Raw genomic sequence first — 23198 nt, forward strand, 5'->3', positions numbered from 1 at the left:
TTCTTTTTGTTAAAAGAAGGACGGTACTCTGCGCCCCTGCGTGGATTATCGAGGGCTGAATGACATAACGGTTAAGAATCGTTATCCGCTTCCCCATATGTCATCAGCCTTCGAGATTCTGCAGGGAGCCAGGTGCTTTACTAAGTTGGACCTTCGTAACGCTTACCATCTCGTGCGCATCAGAGAGGGGGACGAGTGGAAAACGGCGTTTAACACTCCGTTAGGGCATTTTGAGTACCGGGTTCTGCCGTTCGGTCTCGCCAATGCGCCAGCTGTTTTTCAGGCATTAGTTAATGATGTTCTGAGAGACATGCTGAACATTTTTGTTTTTGTCTATCTTGACGATATCCTGATTTTTTCTCCGTCACTCGAGATTCATGTTCAGCACGTTCGACGTGTTCTACAGCGCCTTTTAGAGAATTGTCTCTACGTAAAGGCTGAGAAGTGCTCTTTTCATGTCTCCTCCGTTACTTTTCTCGGTTCCGTTATTTCCGCTGAAGGCATTCAGATGGATTCCGCTAAGGTCCAAGCTGTCAGTGATTGGCCCGTTCCAAGGTCACGTGTCGAGTTGCAGCGCTTTTTAGGTTTCGCTAATTTCTATCGGCGTTTCATTCGTAATTTCGGTCAAGTTGCTGCCCCTCTCACAGCTCTTACTTCTGTCAAGACGTGTTTTAAGTGGTCGGTTCCGCCCAGGGAGCTTTTGATCTTCTAAAAGAACGTTTTACGTCCGCTCCTATCCTCGTTACTCCTGACGTCACTAGACAATTCATTGTCGAGGTTGGCGCTTCAGAGGTAGGCGTGGGAGCCATCCTATCCCAGCGCTTCCAGTCTGACGATAAGGTTCATCCTTGCGCTTATTTTTCTCATCGCCTGTCGCCATCTGAGCGCAACTATGATGTGGGTAACCGTGAACTGCTCGCCATCCGCTTAGCCCTAGGCGAATGGCGACAGTGGTTGGAGGGGCGACCGTTCCTTTTGTCGTTTGGACAGACCATAAGAACCTTGAGTACATCCGTTCTGCCAAACGACTTAATGCCCGTCAAGCTCGTTGGGCGTTGTTTTTCGCTCGTTTCGAGTTTGTGATTTCTTACCGTCCGGGTAGCAAGAACACCAAGCCTGATGCCTTATCCCGTCTGTTTAGTTCTTCTGTGGCTTCTACTGATCCCGAGGGGATTCTTCCTTATGGGCGTGTTGTCGGGTTAACAGTCTGGGGAATTGAAAGACAGGTTAAGCAAGCACTCACGCACACTGCGTCGCCGCGCGCTTGTCCTAGTAACCTCCTTTTCGTTCCTGTTTCCACTCGTCTGGCTGTTCTTCAGTGGGCTCACTCTGCCAAGTTAGCTGGTCATCCCGGTGTTCGAGGCACTCTTGCGTCTATTCGCCAGCGCTTTTGGTGGCCGACTCAGGAGCGTGACACGCGCCGTTTCGTGGCTGCTTGTTCGGACTGCGCGCAGACTAAGTCGGGTAACTCTCCTCCTGCCGGTCGTCTCAGACCGCTCCCCATTCCTTCTCGACCATGGTCTCACATTGCCTTAGACTTCATTACCGGTCTGCCTTTGTCTGCGGGGAAGACTGTGATTCTGACGGTTGTCGATAGGTTCTCTAAGGCGGCACATTTCATTCCCCTCGCTAAACTTCCTTCCGCTAAGGAGACGGCACAAATCATTATTGAGAATGTATTCAGAATTCATGGCCTCCCGTTAGACGCCGTTTCAGACAGAGGCCCGCAATTCACGTCACAGTTTTGGAGGGAGTTCTGTCGTTTGATTGGTGCGTCCGTCAGTCTCTCTTCCGGGTTTCATCCCCAGTCTAACGGTCAAGCAGAGAGGGCCAATCAGACGATTGGTCGCATACTACGCAGCCTTTCTTTCAGAAACCCTGCGTCTTGGGCAGAACAGCTCCCCTGGGCAGAATACGCTCACAATTCGCTTCCTTCGTCTGCTACCGGGTTATCTCCGTTTCAGAGTAGTCTGGGTTACCAGCCTCCTCTGTTCTCATCCCAGCTTGCCGAGTCCAGCGTTCCCTCCGCTCAAGCGTTTGTCCAACGTTGTGAGCGCACCTGGAGGAGGGTGAGGTCTGCACTTTGCCGTTACAGGGCACAGACGGTGAGCCGCCAATAAACGCAGGATTAAGAGTCCAAGGTATTGTTGCGGCCAGAGAGTGTGGCTTTCCACTCGCAACCTTCCTCTTACGACAGCTTCTCGTAAGTTGACTCCGCGGTTCATTGGTCCGTTCCGTGTCTCCCAGGTCGTCAATCCTGTCGCTGTGCGACTGCTTCTTCCGCGACATCTTCGTCGCGTCCATCCTGTCTTCCATGTCTCCTGTGTTAAGCCCTTTCTTCGCACCCCGTTCGTCTTCCCTCCCCCTCCCGTCCTTGTCGAGCGCACCTATTTACAAGGTACATAAGATCATGGACATGCGTTCTCGGGGACGGGGTCACCAATACCTAGTGGATTGGGAGGGTTACGGTCCTGAGGAGAGGAGTTGGGTTCCGTCTCGGGACGTGCTGGACCGTTCACTCATCGATGATTTCCTCCGTTGCCGCCAGGATTCCTCCTCGAGTGCGCCAGGAGGCGCTCGGTGAGTGGGGGTACTGTCATGTTTGTCATTTATTATCATGTCTTGTCCCTGTGCTCCCCATGCTATTCGTTTCCCTCTGCTGGTCTTATTTGGTTCTTTCCCTCCTTCTATCCCTCTCTCTCCCCTCCCTCTTCACTCTCTCGCTCTCTCTTCTCTCTATCGTTCCGTTCCTGCTCCCAGCTGTTCCTATTCCCCTAATCATCATTTAGTCTTCCCACACCTGTTCCCGATCCTTTCCCCTGATTAGAGTCCCTATTTATTCCTTTGTGATCCGTTCCTGTCCCGTCGGTTCCTTGTATTGTATTCACCATGCTGTGATTGCGTTTCGCCCTGTCCTGTCGTGTTTTTGCCGTGATTGTGTATCGCCCTGTCCTGTCGTGTTTTTTGCCTTCATCAGATGCTGCGTGTGAGCAGGTGTCTCTGTCGACTACGGCCTGCGCCTACCCGAAGCGACCTGCAGTCTGTGGCCGCTTCTCCAGTTGTTTCCCCTCTACAAGTCTAGAGGATTTCTGTTATTCCGTTTTGGACTTAAATAAACTCTGTTTCTGTTAAGTCGCTTTTGGGTCCTCTTTCACCTGCATGACACTCGGTCTCTACAGTATACCTTTATTTGTCTCTGTCTCCTTCTCTACAGTATACCTTTATTTGTCTCTGTCTCCTTCTCTACAGTATACCTTTATTTGTCTCTGTCTCCTTCTCTACAGTATACCTTTATTTGTCTCTGTCTCCTTCTCTACAGTATACCTTTATTTGTCTCTGTCTCCTTCTCTACAGTATACCTTTATTTGTCTCTGTCTCTGTCACTACAGTATACCTTTATTTGTCTCGGTCTCTACAGTATACCTTTATTTGTCTCGGTCTCTACAGTATACCTTTATTTGTCTCTGTCTCCTTCTCTACAGTATACCTTTATTTGTCTCTGTCTCCTTCTCTACAGTATACCTTTATTTGTCTCTGTCTCCTTCTCTACAGTATACCTTTATTTGTCTCTGTCTCTGTCACTACAGTATACCTTTATTTGTCTCGGTCTCTACAGTATACCTTTATTTGTCTCTGTCACTACAGTATACCTTTATTTGTCTCTGTCTCTGTCACTACAGTATACCTTTATTTGTCTCTGTCTCCTTCTCTACAGTATACCTTTATTTGTCTCTGTCTCTGTCACTACAGTATACCTTTATTTGTCTCTGTCCCTCTATTTATATTGGAGAGTGGGCAGAAGCAAACAGGAACACGACTTTCAGCCCTCCTCAATAGCGTCTGTCTGTCTGTCTGTCTGTCTGTCTGTCTGTCTGTCTGTCTGTCTGTCTGTCTGTCTGTCTGTCTGTCTGTCTGTCTGTCTGTCTGTCTGTCTGTCTGTCTGTCTGTCTGTCTGTCTGTCTGTCTGTCTGTCTGTCTGTCTGTCTGTCTGTCTGTCTGTCTGTCTGTCTGTCTGTCTGTCTGTCTGTCTGTCTGTCTGTCTGTCTGTCTGTGTGTATCCATGTCTGGGGTATAGGTCGGCGGTTCAGGACAAAATGGAATCAGGCCTCAAACAAGAAGCAAGCAGCATGGACACGCACACACACAATATGTGTTGTACCCTGACTCCCGATCCTTCCCATCCTCCCCTTTAGACAAACATCCTTGCTGAGAGATTATTTGAAGCCCCATCAGCATTTTCTGTTCAGTACACACACAGAAAAACGCTCTCTCCCCCTCCCTCACACACAGAAAACCGCTCTCTCCCCCTCCCTCACACACAGACTACCGCTCTCTCACCATCTCTCCCCCTCCCTCACACACAGACTACCGCTCTCTCACCATCTCTCCTACTCCCTCACACACAGACTACCGCTCGCTCTCCATCTCTCTCCCTCCCACACACAGACTACCGCTCGCTCTCCATCTCTCTCCCTCCCTCACACAGACTACCGCTCTCTCACCATCTCTCCCCTTCCCTCACACACAGACTACCGCTCGCTCTCCATCTCTCTCCCTCCCTCACACAGACTACCGCTCTCTCACCATCTCTCCCCTTCCCTCACACACAGACTACCGCTCGCTCACCATCTCTCCCCTCCCTCACACACAGACTACCGCTCTCTCACCATCTCTCCCCTTCCCTCACACACAGACTACCGCTCGCTCTCCATCTCTCCCCCTCCCTCACACACAGACTACCGCTCTCTCACCATCTCTCCCCTTCCCTCACACACAGACTACCGCTCTCTCACCATCTCTCTCCCTCCCACACACAGACTACCGCTCTCTCACCATATCTCCTACTCCCTCACACACAGACTACCGCTCTCTCACCATCTCTCTCCCTCCCACACACAGACTACCGCTCGCTCTCCATCTCTCTCCCTCCCTCACACAGACTACCGCTCTCTCACCATCTCTCCCCTTCCCTCACACACAGACTACCGCTCGCTCTCCATCTCTCTCCCTCCCTCACACAGACTACCGCTCTCTCACCATCTCTCCCCTTCCCTCACACACAGACTACCGCTCTCTCACCATCTCTCCCCTTCCCTCACACACAGACTACCGCTCTCTCACCATCTCTCCCCTTCCCTCACACACAGACTACCGCTCGCTCTCCATCTCTCCCCCTCCCTCACACACAGACTACCGCTCTCTCACCATCTCTCCCCTTCCCTCACACACAGACTACCGCTCTCTCACCATCTCTCTCCCTCCCACACACAGACTACCGCTCTCTCACCATCTCTCCCCTTCCCTCACACACAGACTCCGCTCCTCCCATCTCCCCCCTCCCTCACACACAGACTACCGCTCTCTCACCATCTCTCCCCTCCCTCACACACAGACTACCGCTCTCTCACCATCTCTCTCCCTCCCTCACACACAGACTACCGCTCTCTCACCATATCTCCTACTCCCTCACACACAGACTACCGCTCTCTCACCATCTCTCCCACACACAGACTACCGCCCTCTCTCCCCTCCCACACAGACTACCGCTCTCTCACCATATCTCCCTTCCCTCACACACAGACTACCGCTCTCACCATCTCTCTCCCTCACCTCCCCTTCACACAGACTACCGCTCTCTCACCATCTCTCCCCTCCCTCACACACAGACTACCATATCTCTCACCATCTCTCCCACCATCTCCCTCACACACAGACTACCGCTCTCTCACCATCTCTCCCCTTCCCTCACACACAGACTACCGCTCTCTCCACCATCTCTCCTCTCCCTCTCCTCCCACACACAGACTACCGCTCTCTCACCATCTCTCCCCTCCCTCACACACAGACTACCGCTCTCTCACCATCTCTCTCCCTCCCACACACAGACTACCGCTCTCTCACCATATCTCCTACTCCCTCACACACAGACTACCGCTCTCTCACTCACCATCTCTCCCCTTCCCTCACACAGACTCCGCTCTCCACCATCTCCCTCCCTCACACAGACTACCGCTCTCTCACCATCTCTCCTACTCCCTCACACACAGACTACCGCTCTCTCACCATCTCTCCCCTCCCTCACACACAGACTACCGCTCTCTCACCATCTCTCTCCCTCCCTCACACACAGACTACCGCTCTCTCACCATATCTCCTACTCCCTCACACACAGACTACCGCTCTCTCTCCCTCACACACAGACTACCGCTCTCTCACCATATCTCCTACTCCCTCACACACAGACTACCGCTCTCCCTCCCTCACACAGACTCCGCTCTCTCACCATCTCTCTCCCTCCCACACACAGACTACCGCTCTCTCACCATATCTCCTACTCCCTCACACACAGACTACCGCTCTCTCACCATATCTCCTACTCCCTCACACACAGACTACCGCTCTCTCACCATCTCTCCTACTCCCTCACACACAGACTACCGCTCGCTCTCCATCTCTCTCCCTCCCACACTCAGACTACCGCTCTCTCTCCTTCACACACACTCACAAACTTCCTTGCTCTCTCACACACAGATGGAGTGAACAGTCATCTGATTGAGCCGTGCAATCCACCTCTGAGTGTGGGTCGTTAGAAACACACACACACAGTTCAGCAATAATTGACTATGGGTCGTTAGGAGATCCTACTAAAGTGGACAATGGGAGATTAGGGGAACTTAACGACCGCTTCCCAAAGCCTCTACTAGCATAAACACACACACACACACACACACACACACACACACACACACACACACACACACACACACACACACACACACACACACACACACACACACACACACACACACACACACACACACACACACACACACACACACACACACCAGTACACACACAGGCAAGTAATCATGTATGATGATGACAGATTAGAAGGTAATTGCAGACGGGGCCAGTGTTTCAATAGGTTTGAATTCTATCGGTTTGACTAAGAAATGGTCGTCTGGCTTTCGGTTGCCCTGGATACTGACGGAGAGGCACTGCACGTTCTCACGTTGCTGTAAGACCAGCACAAAGCTGCGGTGGACTAGGTTGTCAGGAAACGGAGGAGGTACGTCGACAGTTCTACCTGGACTTGTCCCGTGCCACATTCTCCCCTGAAAAAAAGACAGTTCTAGCAGCAGATGGCCTCTGCTCTCTCCATCATTCCCTTTGTCTTTCTCTCTCTGTCTCTCTGTCTGCTGGTTGTGACCCATTTAACAGCAGACTCTGCTATAGACATAACACACTCAGTATTCAGCTGGCCCACTCTTTCCCTAGTGCTCCGTCTGATCAAATATACATTAAGTCAGCCTGTGAACACGCAATGCGCGCGCGCACACACACACACGCGCAAGTAGAGGTACCAAAACACACTCTAAAAACGCACATATGGTGCCTCCTCCATTTTCCGCCATTGTGTGTGGAAGCAAAATCATCCTTTCACAATCACACACACACACACACACACACACACACACACACACACACACACACACACACACACACACACACACACACACACACACACACACACACACACACACACACACACACACACACACACACACACACACACACACACACACAGTTGACATCATCCGTCTCCAAGAGAGTTGCTTAAGCGCGCAGACAATTTTAATATCACAGGGCAGCTTCGTTCCTCAATGGAGCTTAGAACTGTTCGTGTGGTGTGTGTATGTGTAAACGCGAGTGTGTGAACCCAGAGCAACTCTCCACCAAGTATCTTTTGGGGGAGAGACGGGCGAGACGGACAGCCTAAAGCAGATATGAACTACGATTTCTCATTTGTCGCCCCCAGAATGGTTCCCTGCGGAATCAGGGCAGCTCAGAGCTCAGAGTTCAGCCTTCCAACACTCAGACCTCATTCCAATCAATATTTCTGTCAGGAATATAAATGGATTCTTGTTTGTTTGACCAGTGCAACAGGGAGAATTTAAACCCTTTCTCAGACATATGATAGGGTTTATTTCTAGAGAGAGAAGACGGAGGATCTCCCTAGGAAAACAACCTGGTGCCTCTTTGAGCAAGTGGTTCTCTCTCTGTGTCACACTTGAGACCGTTGTGCGTGTGTGTGTGTGTGTGTGTGTCCATTTGTGTGTTGTTACTGTCTAACTGCGTTTTGAGTAATTGTGTCGTAGTCGAGATGGTGATCACGATTACGTTTCCTCTTAACATTTGAGTCCCTGCATCTCCGTAGGAGTGACATTCCTCTCTCTCTCTCTCTCACACACACACACACACACACACACACACACACACACACACACACACACACACACACACACACACACACACACACACACACACACACACACACACACACACACACACACACACACACACACACACACACACACACACCACCTGGGATTGGACTGGAAATAACAAGGGGGGAAAAGTCTGCCTGTGGAATTCCAGAGCTGTGAAATGGGGTGTGCTATTCTGCTGAGCTGCTGGTTCTGGGAATACAGGACTGAGGAGTTGCATACATGCATTTTCCCAGAGTCCCAGAACAGCCCTGAGGACGGAGAAAAAGAGGAAGAGGGGGAGAGGAGAAGGGGGGAAAAGACAGACAGGCAACACCTCCACATCCCATCAACTCCTCCCACTTTCAAGAACCTGACAGAATAAACTGTGTGTGTGTGTGTGTATAGCTGCCATGGCACAATATTGCTATCAGGCCTGTAGATTTCTATTCATTTTCCTTGGAGGCGACATGTGCTTTCCTTGCAGGGTGCAGATTAATGTCTTAGTGGGGCTCTGCTGGGATTGAGAGACACCACAGCTATACAGAGAGAGAGATACAAGCAGAATTAAGAGAGATGGATAGATAGGGGAATATAAATAAATTAAGATGCTTTGTTCAGTAGACTTTTTACACTCGTAAGCACAATAGAAATCCTTTCCAAACTGGTCAAACACAGACTTGTTACCCTGTACGCTGTTTAAAGACAGCGATGACAGGTGTGGTAGGGGAACAGGAGGCCTCGGCAGGGGAACAGGAGGACCCGGCAGGGGACAGACACACAGCTAACCCAGCCTGCTGGAGACTCACGAGTTTCAAAGCCCTAGCACGCCACTGATGCCAGGGTGCCAATCTGTCCACACAGGCTGGTCACAGGAAAGAGCCGTCAATTTGGGACGTTTGAAAAGGTCCCGAGGACGTGGATGTATGCCTTCGTCGGCGCTCACCAAAACAAAAAACAATGGCACAGCGCTGGAACTGACGAGGCTCAGAGCCAGAGCGCGACGCCTTAGACCACCGCACAACGGCAATTCACAATTCTCTAACAAGCAGGGAGAGTACTTGATGATACTTAAAACGCATCGTTTTGTAAATTATATTTCAAGCTTTCCCCAAACCATAGCCCTAACCTTAACCACTCGAAATGTCTACCTAAACTTAACCCTTGGAGCTCTTTCTCTTTTAACCCTGTAACCATGTGGAATTAACCCTGTAACCACGTGGAATCGATCCACAAGCTCAACACTGCCATGTTCAATGGGCATCAGTGGTGTCGTGGAGGATATACACAGCTATACGCTGCATATCCACTTGTTCTTCAGAGGGCATTGCGTATACTCACTTCTTAATCCCCATGATGCCTATCAAAGTAGAGGAGTTGAGGCCTACGCCGTATCAATGAATAAGGCTGATGGAACAGAACAGAACGCCTAGCTTCAAATGTTGACGAACTGTTGTTTCTTCATATTTTAGGCGCAAGCGGTGTGCACACGGAATGTTACAAAATGCAATTTGCGGAAAGACACCGTTCTAAAATGCACGTGCAAACGGTTTCATGGACAGAGATGGAAATATCTGCTAGACATTTAGAAAGAGGGGAGATCTAAAGATGCAACAGCTATTATGGGTTGCTAATGTGACTAGGAGAATGCCTTTGGCTGCTCGACAATGAAATAAAGTTGAAAGAAAACCAATAGAACAGGAGAACGCATAATAAGGAAGTCTTCGTAAAATAATTGCCTCCACATTATAACATTTTGGTTATAGGTTACTCTGAATCAAGGTGAGACATGCCTCATAATATGAAGTAAAATGTCCAGGAATGGGAAAAAAATATAGTGATGCTAATGACAGGCCTAATCGTGTTGTTGTAGATGGAAAGGCGTTTCCCAGAAACCATCTCAATGAAACATTCACAAGCTACAGCCTATGCCTACCTGGCTGAATGACATCATGGTTCCTTGCGACCTCCATCTCATGTGCTACAGAAACACTGCTAACTGAACAGCAGTGTTAGGTGCCTGTGCACTTGAATTAAAGGGTAACAACATAACAACAAAAAATGGGGGAAAAATAAATAAATCGGTCTCCTGATGTGGTTTAAGCATAGTTATGGACCTTTTCTATTAAAAATATGTAACTTTGAGAGTGACAACCTGGGGGGGTTCAAAAATCAGAAACATGTGACTCAGTTGACAGGCTAATTGATCTGTTTTAATAGACGGCCTACTATTAGCCTACTTGCACAGTACAGCTTGGGTTGGCCTGACTCAAAGACTAATATGGGATTCCTCATTTTAGGTCATTCAGAGTGTCTTATTGTTTCTCATAGAACTTCCCACAGATCACCTTTCCTTCACTGGGTGGTCCGTTTGGGAAAACGTTGGCTACATTAGAGTATATCCAAATCTCCTGGCGCCACTACACCACCGATGGGCATGAAATGGGAGAAAACATGAAGAAAAAGAAGACGTAGGTGTACTCCCTGAAATTGTTGTACATTCTTATAAAACTTTAGTAAGAACACATTGTCTCCTTCAGAAAGCAGACTCACTGCAGCAACCTCACTTGGCCAGGCATGAAACCCCTGTCATTGTAGGAACACAGCAACAGCCTTCAGGGCAACAAGCAGTGTTGGGGAAACTACTCTGAAAAAATAGTTTACCAAGTTACAAATTACGTTACACTGAAAGAAGCAGTGTTGGGGAAACTACTCAGAAAAGATAGTTTACCAAGTTACAAATTACTTTACAGTGAATCAAGTTAAGCTACACAAAAGCTACCCTTAAGAGAAATATAGTTTACTTAACTACTTTGTCAAAGTAACTTTAGTTAACTACATCCAAACTAATTTGTGACAAATCCTCATATGTAAATCTGAAATGTCAACAACAAACTACAAGACCAGTTCACTTTGGGGTCATATATTAACAGAATGTGTAATTTAGCCCATTAACCTCTTGGTCCTACCTGGCACGCAGGCGTCCCATCTAGAGCTCTGGAAATGCAAATGCACTACGCTAAATGCTAATAGTATTAGTTAAAACTCAAACGTTCATTAAAATACACATGCAGGGTAATGAATTAAAGCTACACTCATTGTGAATCCAGGCAACAAGTCAGATTTTTAAAATGCTTTTCGGCGAAAGCATGAGAAACTATTATCTGATAGCATGTAACACCCCAAAAGACCCGCAGGGGACGTAAACAAAATAATTAGCATAGTCGTCGCTACACAAACCGCACAAATAAAATATAAAACATTCATTACCTTTGACCATCTTCTTTGTTGGCACTCCTAGATGTCCCATAATCACTATTGGGTCTTTTTTTCGATTAAATCAGTCCATATATAGCCTAGATATCGATCTATGAAGACTGTGTGATAAACGGAAAAAATAGCGTTTCATAACGTAACGTCATTTTTTTAATTCAAAAAGTCAACGATAAACTTTCACAAAACACTTCGAAATACTTTTGTAATGCAACTTTAGGTATTAGTACACGTTAATAAGCGATAAAATTCATCAGGAGGCGATGTCAATTCTATAGGTGTCTGTTTCGAAAAAATGTCTTGGAGAGAGCTCGACCAAAACATCCGGTCGGAGACTGGAGGGAATCGATTCCCTTGATTCGGTTAGACCAAGAATCAATTGCGAATCAAATGACAAGACTCTAGACAACGTGTGGAAGCTGTAGGCACTGAAACCTCAGTCTCATGTAATTCGATTCACTTTGAACAATTCCTTGAATTCACGGATGGATATTTATTTCCATTTTCAGTGATCAGATATTCCTGCACTTTTCGATGAAACGCACGTTCTGTTATAGTCACAGCCGTGATTTAACCCGTTTTATAAACGTCTGAGTGTTTTCTATCCACACATACTAATCATATGCATATACTATATTCCTGGCCTGAGTAGCAGGGCGCTGAAATGTTGCACGATTTTTAACAGAATGTTCGAAAAAGTAGAGGGTCGACTTAACAGGTTAAACACAAAAACGATGTTTCAAGTGAGAATTAGGCAGGTCTGATGCAAAAAATTAAGGAAATGATTACCCATATCTTATTTTTGCAAAAAAAGTAGTGTGTAGTTCCAGTAGTTATCTACACCGCTACATGGAAAAAAACAGTTATTAACTACAGGAAACACCACCTAGATTTGAATTCAGTTCAAATACCACCAAGCTACTTCAAAATGTACTTAAATTACTCATTTAACTACATGTAGTTCACTCCTCGCCAACACTGGTCAAGAAGTCACTGCCAACAACCCAGATCCTACAGGGTTATGGCTCCATTGAGATGCTGCTAAGCAATAGAGAGCCATACTATCTGTGAATGTCATGTTTTGTCATTGGTTATCATGTCTTGTCTCTGTGCTTCCCTTCTATTCGTTTCCCTCTGCTGGTCTTATTAGGTTCTTTCCCTCTTTCTATCCCTCTCTCCCCCTCCCTCTCTCCCTCTCTCTCTCTCTCTCTCTATCGTTCCGTTCCTGCTCCCAGCTGTTCCTCATTCTCCTAACTACCTCATTTACTCTTTTCACACCTGTCCCCTATTTTGCCCTCTGATTAGAGCCCCTATTTCTCCCTCTGTTTTCCGCTTCTGTCCTTGTCGGATCCTTGTATGATGTTCGCTGTTCTGTGTCCTTGTCTCGCCCTGTCGTGTTTTACCTTCTTCAGATGCTGCGTGTGAGCAGGTGTCTAGGTCTGCTACGGCCGGTGCCTTCCCGAAGCAACCTGCAGTCTATGGTCGAGTCTCCAGTCAGTCCTCTCTACTGACGAGTGGATTTCAGTTTTCCTGTTTTGTTTTCACCTTGATAATATCCAGGATTATCACTTTTGTCAAATACTGGAATAAAGACTCTGTTTTCGTTAAGTCGCTTTTGGGTCCTCATTCACCCGCATAACAGTGAATACATCTGACCTGCTTTCATGCTCCATTCCCTGGGTGGGGAGAGAAAGGGGGAAAAGAATGAAAGAGAGAGAAAAGGTATGGGCCTACTTCCCAGCCTCCTCCTCATTGGACCATGAAAGCCTCTCTTTCTACCCCTCTGTTCTCTTCTGTGTATGGCAGCCGGAAATACATTCATATCCCTCGTGGACCGGTTCGTACCTAAAACATTTTCCATTCAGGCTGCATAGGCTTCGATCTCCTCCTTAACGTTATTTAATGGTGAGAAAAGAGGAAATAAACTGGTACAATATGTGTACTTTCCTTATGAAACACAATTTTCCACCACCATGCAAGAGTGGCTAACTGCTAATCCTGTGTATCGCGTTCAGGCAATCAGGTTAAATCTATATGACCAGAGGTTCATTCATTTTATTTTACGCCTGCTGCAGTTTCTTTTGACGCGTCAAAATGTGCGCGAGAGAGTAAAGCGCGTCAATTCACAGGCACCGTGTTGCAAAAACCAACTTAAATGTCAAGAGAATCCATTTAAACAGTTGTATTTGTTATGTTCGCTATGTAGCCCTTACATACTATTGTTGTGTGTTCTTTTTGACTCCCCTTAAATGTCCTGTGGGAGCTACTATACCTGCCTGCCAGCACCAAACAGTTATGTTGGCTCACCAACTGTGAGGAGAGTTGTAGATACATCCTAGCAGTTCATGAAGAATTTAGCTAGAATTTAGCTAGAATTTAGCTAGTCTCATCGTTTAACATAAAAGTATTCTCTCTTATCTCTCGATTTTTCCAGCTCAGCCTGCCTAGGCTATATACGACTAGGCTATATACGACTAGGCTATATACGACTAGGCTATATTCGACAAGGCTATATACGACTAGGCTATATACGACTAGGCTATATTCGGGCTATATACGACTATATACGACTAGGCTATATACGACTAGGCTATATACGACTAGGCTATATACGACCAGGCTATATAAGACCAGGCTATATAAGACCAGGCTATATACGGGCTATATACGACTAGGCTATATACGACTAGGCTATATACGACCAGGCTATATACATATACGACCAGGCCAGGCTATATATAGGCTATATACAACCAGGCTATATACCAGGCTATATACAGGCTATATACGACTAGGCTATATACGACTAGGCTATATACGACTAGGCTATATACGACCAGGCTATATACGACCAGGCTATATACGACCAGGCTATATACGACCAGGCTATATACGACTAGGCTATATACGACCAGGCTATATACGACCAGGCTATATACGACCAGGCTATATACGACTAGGCTATATACGACTAGGCTATATACGACCAGGCTATATACGACCAGGCTATATACGACCAGGCTATATACGACCAGGCTATATACGACTAGGCTATATACGACTAGCTATATACGACCAGGCTATATACTAGGCTATATACGACTAGGCTATATACGACTAGGCTATATACGACTAAAATCAACACAGGTGGGCTGCATTGTTTTAAATATATATCTTATTTGACTGAAACCTTAGCTTACAGACCAATACATTTTAAACTAAATGTTTAGCTAGTCTACTTAGCCCAAGGAAGATAATAACAATTTCTCAAATTCCTTTGCAACAAACGACCCACGCCATTTATCGGCTTATTTTATCAGAATCGCTCCGCATACACTTGAGAACAATACACCGTTGACGCTCACGCCGGTTTGTTTTCTCTCAGTCACTACCAAAAAACACCTTTCCTTTGAGTTGGGCTTCAGCAGCATCGCATTAGTGGAAACCAATACTATTCTCAGGGCAGACCTGGTTGTAGATAGATATGTTCGATTCGCGTTGGGGACAATTGTAACATTTTAGCTAACCCTAACCCTTTTCCAAACCTTAACCTAATTCTCCTAACCTACTGCGTATGTTCTCCTCACCTGCTACGAAAAGGGTCAAAACCGACAGACCCGCTCTGAGAAGAATCTTGGTTTCCACGAATGAGATACAGCCCTGCATTAGGTTAGGGGTGAAAAACCAAACTGCTGTAACATGATTGACTGAACACGATACACATCATCTGGGATTAGCATTCAGCCACTAGCATTGTGGTGTAAAAATGAAAATATGCATAAAGAGGAAATCGAAGCCTTTGCAGCCTGAATGGAAAATGTTTTTGGTAAAAACCGGTCCACGGGGAAACGAATGTACTGCCGGCGGAATACAATGCATTTGGACGGTAAGATGACATGACTCAATATCGCCATCTGCCAGCCTCTGGGCTAGTCTTACTGGTCTGTTACAGTCACAAACACACTGTGCCAACTTAATCAAATGTTTCTTCTCCTTCTCTCTCCTGTTCTTCCCGTCTGTCCATTGTTGGAAACCTGTCCATTCATTTCTCCTACATGGATGGATTTGGGTATAGTTATAGCAGGGGTTGTGAATTGAAGATGTAAGGAGAGGGGGGAGCGCTTTCAGACTCTTAGGATGCAGCTAACCTGACTAGTTTATGATGAAGTGGTGTCTGTCCCCCTCTCTGTCACCTTCTCTGACCCATAACAGGGGGGGGGTCATCTAATCTTCTGTGGATGCAGTGCTGTTCATTAGGAGGATCATATCCTGTCCTCTCTTTCACTCTACAGTTTCCTCTCCAATCCTTATTACCACTCAGATATAAATCTAGTATGACTGACTCCCTAACCACGAAAATACCATGATCCCCTTGACAGCAAACATCGATAAACCATCAGCGAGTAAACAGTTAACCCGCTAAACACTACCCCTCTCATCCTCTCCCCACTCCCCCGTGACAAACCTCGCCAAAACCCTCCCGTGCGCCCATGTCCATGGTTCAGGCGACATTCGGTGAACCTCGGACAGACCCTCGCACGTGAGGCAACGGGCCATTTAATTCATAATTCTGTCCTCTATTCCTAACGTTGTTCTGAATGCCTAGCACCACACCAGAAGGCAGGGAGACCTGCAGGGAGAGAAAACGCCCTGCGTTGTTTCACAGGCATGTGGAATCTGTAGGCTACATACATAACATCCCCATGGAGAGCAAAAACACATTTCATACTGTCTTATTAATGCAGTATATGGATGCACCGATACCGCGTAATTCAGATATAAGGCTATCGGATGTATTTTTTATCAACTGTGGGCCTGATGATTTGGTAGGATACTCTCGATAAAATAGGTTATCAAGATGTTCTTAATAAACAGAACGCTTCGATGTGACACCACGGTAGACTATGATAACAATTAAACAAGAATAATCTGCCTCCTAAACCCGTCGAATAGGAACCACACGGTGTTACCCTTTGTAAAATGAATAGGCTATTGGTTTGAATATTGGAGTAGGCTTAGACAGGAATAACTGATCCACGTTGACGTATCCACGAAGCGGAAAATAAATGCGCCAAGGCATTGTGGGCTGGATAGCCAACATGGGCGCAAGGAACAGCATTTATAACAATATAAAACTTGGTAGAAAAGTATTACCTTTGGCTTGAGTCTCATATTCGGCTACGATCTCCTTGTCCTTTCGGAATTTGGCCGTAGACGTCATGGCTTGTTCTTCTAATCAAAAACACTATTCGTCGCAATAATGGGTTATAGGAGCAATCAGAGAAAAAAATGGAACTGTAACTATTCGCTTGGAAGCAGACCCCACTGAAATATTGATAGCGAGCAGCCCCACAGCCCGTGGAATGGTATTGTCTTCTACCCCCTTCACTCTGGCCGCATTGCAAGAGTTTGGCGCTGCCGTATTCCCATTCGTGTGGACCCCTTCCTCAATGCGTTCCCAAACCCGTTTATAGAGCAAACAGAGGAGAGATGCATTCCCCTAAACCAACAATAACCAGTCTGCCAGCACGGCCGGATGAGGAGACTCCCAAAAAGTTTAGTCCTTCAGTGAGTGGCTGTAACCACGACGGTCGGAGGATGGCTTGGCTCCGTGGCTCTCTGCTCTTCCTCCTAGAGTCAAAGTGGGGTACATGGATGAGCTGGGAATGGGACGCCAATGCGCAGGCATGGGGAAAAGCACACACACCATGCATGTATCGCATTTATTTGGTTGATACATAAACTGCTGAGTGCTTGTCCATACATATTCATTATCACACTAGCCCAGTATTTAATACTGTGTATGTATGAATAAAATAGTGGGCTTTTACACATCATTCAAACCTATAGCAATGGGCAACTTTATTGATACTGCAGTGATTAGGCCAGATGCTGGGTGTTGCCATGTGTCTGGGGGGTGGGTGTAGGACCTTACAGGGTTGGGAGGGCAGTCAGATGATATCCAACTGTAGTTCTGAACAGTGACGGTTAGAGTTGGTGAACGGACCCTTGCCTACACACTACACTGTAATAACACATAGGGCTAATCTGACTCAATATAATAGCTGTACTCTTGAATTGTGATCGACTAATTATCCGACAGAAATGCATTACATTGTTTTAGGGTGGGGTCATATCTGGCAATCAAAGTTTAGCCCTACAGATGATATTAATGATATTATATATACAACATTGGATCTTGCAGAGTAGTAGGCTGCAATATAGCCTGGAATTGAAGCACGAGGTTCAAATCTATCATGTATATATATATTTTTACAGACATTCAGATCTAATATATTTATAATTAGCTCATTGTTATATCTGCGGTCAGATCACGCAATGGTCACGCAAGTTGCAATATTGTCGCGAGATGCATTTGGCTGTAGAAAAGAAATAGGAGGATATTTAAATACATACATTACAACAATGTGAAAAACTAAAGGCTTTTATACGTGGAGGGAAATATAACTGTTGTATTTGAGTATGTGTGGCATAAGAATGAAAGCCTTGTGGAAGCAGCCTGTTGCTAAATTCACAATTATTTCATTTTCACTCATCCATAAGTGAAGGGGGAAGTAATAGTGATGGTTAAATCAAGCTATATACGAATAAAGTATTTCGTTTTTTTTGCCATAGAAAAGTCTCAGGATCAGAGGTAGGCTAAGGAGCTAGCTAGTCAAGTCCACTGAGATATAATAAGAAGGTAAAGTTTCCGGGACACCGTTAGCCAACTAGCTAGATACCCATTGTCTTTCTACAAACGTTGACATACATCCAAGTTATAAGTTGCAAAAGTTACTTTTCTAACTATTTGTGTGATATAAACGCATACTGCATCGCACACTCTTTACAATGCAAGTTGTTAAAAGCCAATCTTATACATGCTCCACATTGATTTTTACCTCGTATGTCGACTTCAATGAGAATACGAGATTTACTATTTAATTGAAGTCCCTCGTGAAGATTTATTTGGTGCTTTCTTCACAAATTCTCAAAAAATAACCCCGCCTCTTCATGGAAAAATATGAGCTTTTGCATCTTTCGATTGGCTGAATTGATTATGAATGACATAGCATCCTTTAAATCGACTGTCAAGATTACCTAGGTAGGCGTGATTTACGATTATTACCCAATGGAATAGTCATTATTGTCCCCGAGAGCCAATCGAAATTTGACATAAAGCCGTTTAAAAATGTTTCAGGAAGTATCGGCAGCTAACAGGAAGTTCTAAACAATCAACACAACAGTGAAACTAGCTTGCTACTACTACAACAATTGACTGAATCTGTGAATGCAACGACGTAACTGAACAAAGATTCAGGAAATTGTTTCATATGAGAAGAGCACGTCGAAGATAAGTTGAAATGGCAACTTATCTATTTTGAACATCGGATGCTGTGTTATTGTGGTCACTCGTTACTTTAAGGAACGTAGCTAACGATAGCTATCTTGCGGCTCTGTGTTGACAAGTAGTTAACGTAGCTAGCTTGCTATCAACAAGAGTCGGTAGCTATCTAGTTAGCTAATTATTGACACCTCCAATATAGACGTGGAAACGTTAACGGTAGCTATATGACAGCGTTACGCCATCTGATTTGTGGCGTATGTTTTATAACCAACCTGCTGCTAGCGACGTCCAGGTAGTTGTTGCTAGCTAAGTTACCTACTAAGTTATCCAGTAACAATAGTGTTTAGCTAGCTAACTTAGGTAACAGTTAGCGATACATTTTTATTTTTGATAACGTTCGCTTCAGAGGAGCTACCATTGCTACATTGATCGATCTGTTTTGACACATTTCCTCTGGACACTGCGATTCTGGGGCTAGCAGAACAGTATTTGAAGAGCATGTCTACCTCCAACTTCAAAAACAAATGTGTCACTCAAGTGAATTGTATATACTGTGAGAGTCTACTCTGCACAAGAGGAATGAAGGCAGTACTTCTTGCAGACACCGAAATTGAGCTGTTTTCTACGGACATACCTCCCAACAGGTAAGCAATACCGCCACTATGTTGTTATGACATGATCACTGAATGTGTGGATGTAGTTGTGACTAATGAGCTAATATTATGTTCTCTATTGGGGGAGGGGATCGCTCAGTTGTTTTTTTCATATGTTGTGTGTTTGTGATTACAGTGAGATATAGTGAATACTTTATAAATCGACATAAGTTCTTATCAATTATCACACACTATGGCTAGAATGAGATGGTGCCCCTTTGCCCCCCCCCCTCTCTTCTAGGACTGTTGACTTTGTGGCCAGCTGCTACTCTACAGAAAGCTGCAGATGCAAGCTGAGAGATATCGCCTGCCTGAAATGGTGTGTATTTAACCTTAATGTAATCACAGATTTGCCTACTCCCATCACTCTAACCTGTTTGCATCGCCATATAATCCTATGTGCTTTATGTTTACAAAATAACAGCGCAACACTACCGTGGCTGTTTTGTTGGGGGTGTTGTTTGTTCATGTTTATATTGACAAATACTAATGTAAATGCTTGCAGATGTCCATGTGTTGTGCTTCAGTAGGAAAGTTGTTCAGCCAGCAGTTTGGTGGGTACAGGGAGGCTTTTGTCAGGCCCCTTTTGTTTCTCTGGTGCTTTGTTGTTGTTCACAGAAACGCATTGGGTAGATAATAGACGCCTACTGCCTAGTGATAGTTAGCACTTTCACAGGTGCTCCCTATAAAAAGCTGACATGTTTTTTTTGTTTCTCTCTCTCTCTCCTCCCTGTCTCTCTCTATATATATCAATTTTCCCCTACCCCTTTCTCTGTATCTATTTCCCCCACTCTGCCTCCCCTCTCTCCCCCTCTTCAGTGGTAATGTTGTGGGGTATCACGTGGTCGCTCCCTGTAAGCCCTGCTTGCTGTCCTGTAACAATGGCCATTTCTGGATGTTTAACAGTGATGCTGTGTCCACCCTCAGCCGACTGGATGCTACAGGTTTAAAACTTCTTAATTCACTGTCTCCCCAGCACACTGACCTCTTACAGTACCTGCTCATGAACAATACAGACTGTATCCCAAGAGGACTGTCCTGAACCCAAAGGAGTTAGTTAAAGTAGATGTAAAGAAGAAATTCCCCTAAATGCATAGTTTGTGACAAGATACAGTACCCTCTGCAACACCGATAAGTTGAATATATTACTTGGGGTCGTTGTGCAACGCCTGGATGCTAGCCTGTTTCTGCTTTGGCCAATTTTTGATTGGCTTAGCGAGTTGGCCAGACTTAATTAAACTGCTGCACCACACAGTCTGCCACACACAAACTTTGGTGTTGACTTTGTCTTTTGTTGCAGGTTTAAACTTGTTGCTGTGGGGAGACCTTCCCGAGCTAGAGGACAGCGAGAACGAGGAATCAGAAAGCCCATCAGAGGAGGAGTGTATCAGGTAGAGAGGGATGAGATATGGAGGAGCAAGATGTTACCCTGTGACCTACCAGAACCCCCAGGAACAGACAGAAGAAGCAGTGAGTGGAAGAGGAGAGGGGGGCTTACCCTGTGACCACATCCCCCTTCCCAACATCTGCCCGTTAGAAACACACTCTCCTCTCACGGTTTGATCTTTCTCCCTTTCACTCTCTCTCTCTCTCTCTCTCTCCCTCTCTTTGGGTGAAACCAATGCTAGAACTGCCCTCTCGTCAAACTCACAACTGAAACCCCACTCAAACAAAGTCATCTTTCTGATTCACCGACGGACAGCCGGATGGATGGATGGTCTTACCATTTCACATGGCTGTTTTATACCCTTTGGGTTGCCTATTGCCATTGGACACTGGATTAAACATTGTATGCTGTGTTTTAGATGTTTGTCAGTCCTGTGTTGCTCCTTGAACAATCACGATGATGTTGTGTTTAAGTTTCAGAATCTGACATTGTTTACATTGAGTATTTGCCAGTTTATCTTTCACGAGGAGGGCCAGTGTGATCAACAGATGGTACTAGAACATACAGTATAGATACGAGTTTGGTTCTAGGGCGACTCTCTGGTGGGACTGAAGATGCTCTGGGAAAATAGATTAGGCCTAATTACGCGCATGTCATCTGAACTTGGCGAAGGAGCCGGGCAGAAAATACATGATCGTGAAAAGGAAAGCTGATGTCCACTCACTACATTGTTGACATAGTAACAATATTGCAGCAAAAAAACAGTGAGAAAGTTGCTATCCAAACCCTGTATGATTGAAAACTTGAACGGTTGTGTGCTTGTCAGAGCACTGTATAATTGAGTATGGATCACTTGTATAAAGGAGTGCCTGTGTAGAGCAGAACTTTCTATTGCTGCGACCTTCTCAACTTGTATTCTAACGGCCTTGGATCTGATTTTTATTCTGTGTAGAGCTGTGGGCTGACTGTCATTGCAGGAGGTCATGCTCACCCTCTCACTGGAACTAAAATGTGTCCGCTAGCATTGTTTTGCTGCATCGGTGCCCAGCAAGTACTGTCGCAATGAGGGACATATCTTACATTAGCGTTAATATACCTCCCAGTTCAAGCAGACAAGCTATGCCTGTGTTAAAAAGATATGTTGAAGCTTACATGGGATATTATTTTGGGGGTCATAACTAGCATTACGAAAGGTATACCTACACACCAAATACCTGAAATGGCAGTCACCAAGGCCCAGCGCAGTCAAAAATGTGATTTTCTTTTTGTGTTTGTTTCCACACGGAGGATGGAATAATACTGTGAAATTGTGAATATGATGATAATGCCTTTTTAGTGTACAAGCTGTTTGAAAAGACCACCTGAAATTGCAGCCTGTTTTGGTGGGATGGAGTTTTGACGTACCTGGTATCACCACCAGGCAGTAAATTGGTTAATGGACCAATAAGAAAGAGTTCCAAACCTCTCGGCCAATAACAACTAGTTTTCCGTTTCCCCTCCCCACTCAGACCACAAAATTCTTGCTTGAGAAATTGCTCTTTGCAAAGAAGCTATTTTTGACAATGTTTAATTCAAAACTAACACATCAAGGTACTTGATTGTTACCCAGAAGTGAGTTCATATTGAGGTGAAAGCAGTTGCATTGGACCTTTTTAAATGATGTTCTAAGCTCTGGTTTAGTGGATCACATCTTGTGACATGATTAACAAAATGACTAGCCATTTATCTAAATCCCACAGACAATCTCTTTCCACTTAAATGTTCCTTTTTGTTTAATTTTCATTCACAAAAGCAATGTTTTGTAGTGTACTATAGTTTTTATATTTCTCTGTTTATTTCACATTTCACTTGCATTTGAGTGTTACGTTTGGAGGATGGTTTTTGTTTTGAGGTTTTACCTTAGTGACGGTATCACCTAAGAGCTTCCTACAGCATAGGACAATAGGGAGATAATCAATGACCATCAAAACAGTGACCAATTAAAAGAAGAAATCTCCCTTGAATATGATTAACTTAAGTAGCGTGCTTTTTATTTATTAATTTTAATGTATGTATTTATGAACAGGCATTTGCTGTGTTTATACTGATGTGACTTGCCCTGCTGAAAAAAATATGTATATTCTGAAATTGCACTGAAACTGCATTGGTAGTTTGAAACATTTGTTATTTTTAATGCTTATTGTATTGATAATACACCTTTTTCCAAAATATCTATTGTTTTGTGAACTTTTTGGTCGCAAAGAATCTTCAGGTACTGAAGCAAGTCTTCA

At 45.3% G+C, this 23198-nt stretch overlaps 2 protein-coding genes across 6 annotated transcripts in view; one reads left to right on the forward strand and one right to left on the reverse strand.

The window, feature by feature from the left end:
- The window catches only part of LOC124031521 (SLIT-ROBO Rho GTPase-activating protein 2B-like), a 153956-nt gene extending 136777 nt beyond the window's left edge, over window positions 1–17179 (reverse strand). For all 5 annotated transcript variants that reach the window (XM_046342859.1, XM_046342857.1, XM_046342856.1 and 2 more), the window contains exon 1: window positions 16695–17179. In XM_046342859.1, the coding sequence (XP_046198815.1) occupies window positions 16695–16761 (67 nt within the window). In that variant the 5' untranslated portion in view covers window positions 16762–17179. The remainder of the gene's footprint in view (window positions 1–16694) is intronic.
- Window positions 17180–18491: 1312 nt separating this feature from the next.
- On the forward strand, window positions 18492–23132 carry LOC124031522 (protein FAM72A-like). Its single transcript, XM_046342863.1, has 4 exons — window positions 18492–19532; window positions 19783–19860; window positions 20361–20485; window positions 20842–23132. Exons 1-4 carry the CDS (start codon window positions 19387–19389, stop codon window positions 20934–20936), a joined length of 444 nt encoding a protein of 147 aa, XP_046198819.1. The 5' UTR covers window positions 18492–19386; the 3' UTR covers window positions 20937–23132.
- The last annotated feature ends 66 nt before the right edge of the window (window positions 23133–23198 follow it).

Source organism: Oncorhynchus gorbuscha, linkage group LG03 (assembly GCF_021184085.1).
Source record: "Oncorhynchus gorbuscha isolate QuinsamMale2020 ecotype Even-year linkage group LG03, OgorEven_v1.0, whole genome shotgun sequence".
Taxonomy (NCBI): Eukaryota; Metazoa; Chordata; class Actinopteri; order Salmoniformes; family Salmonidae; genus Oncorhynchus; species Oncorhynchus gorbuscha.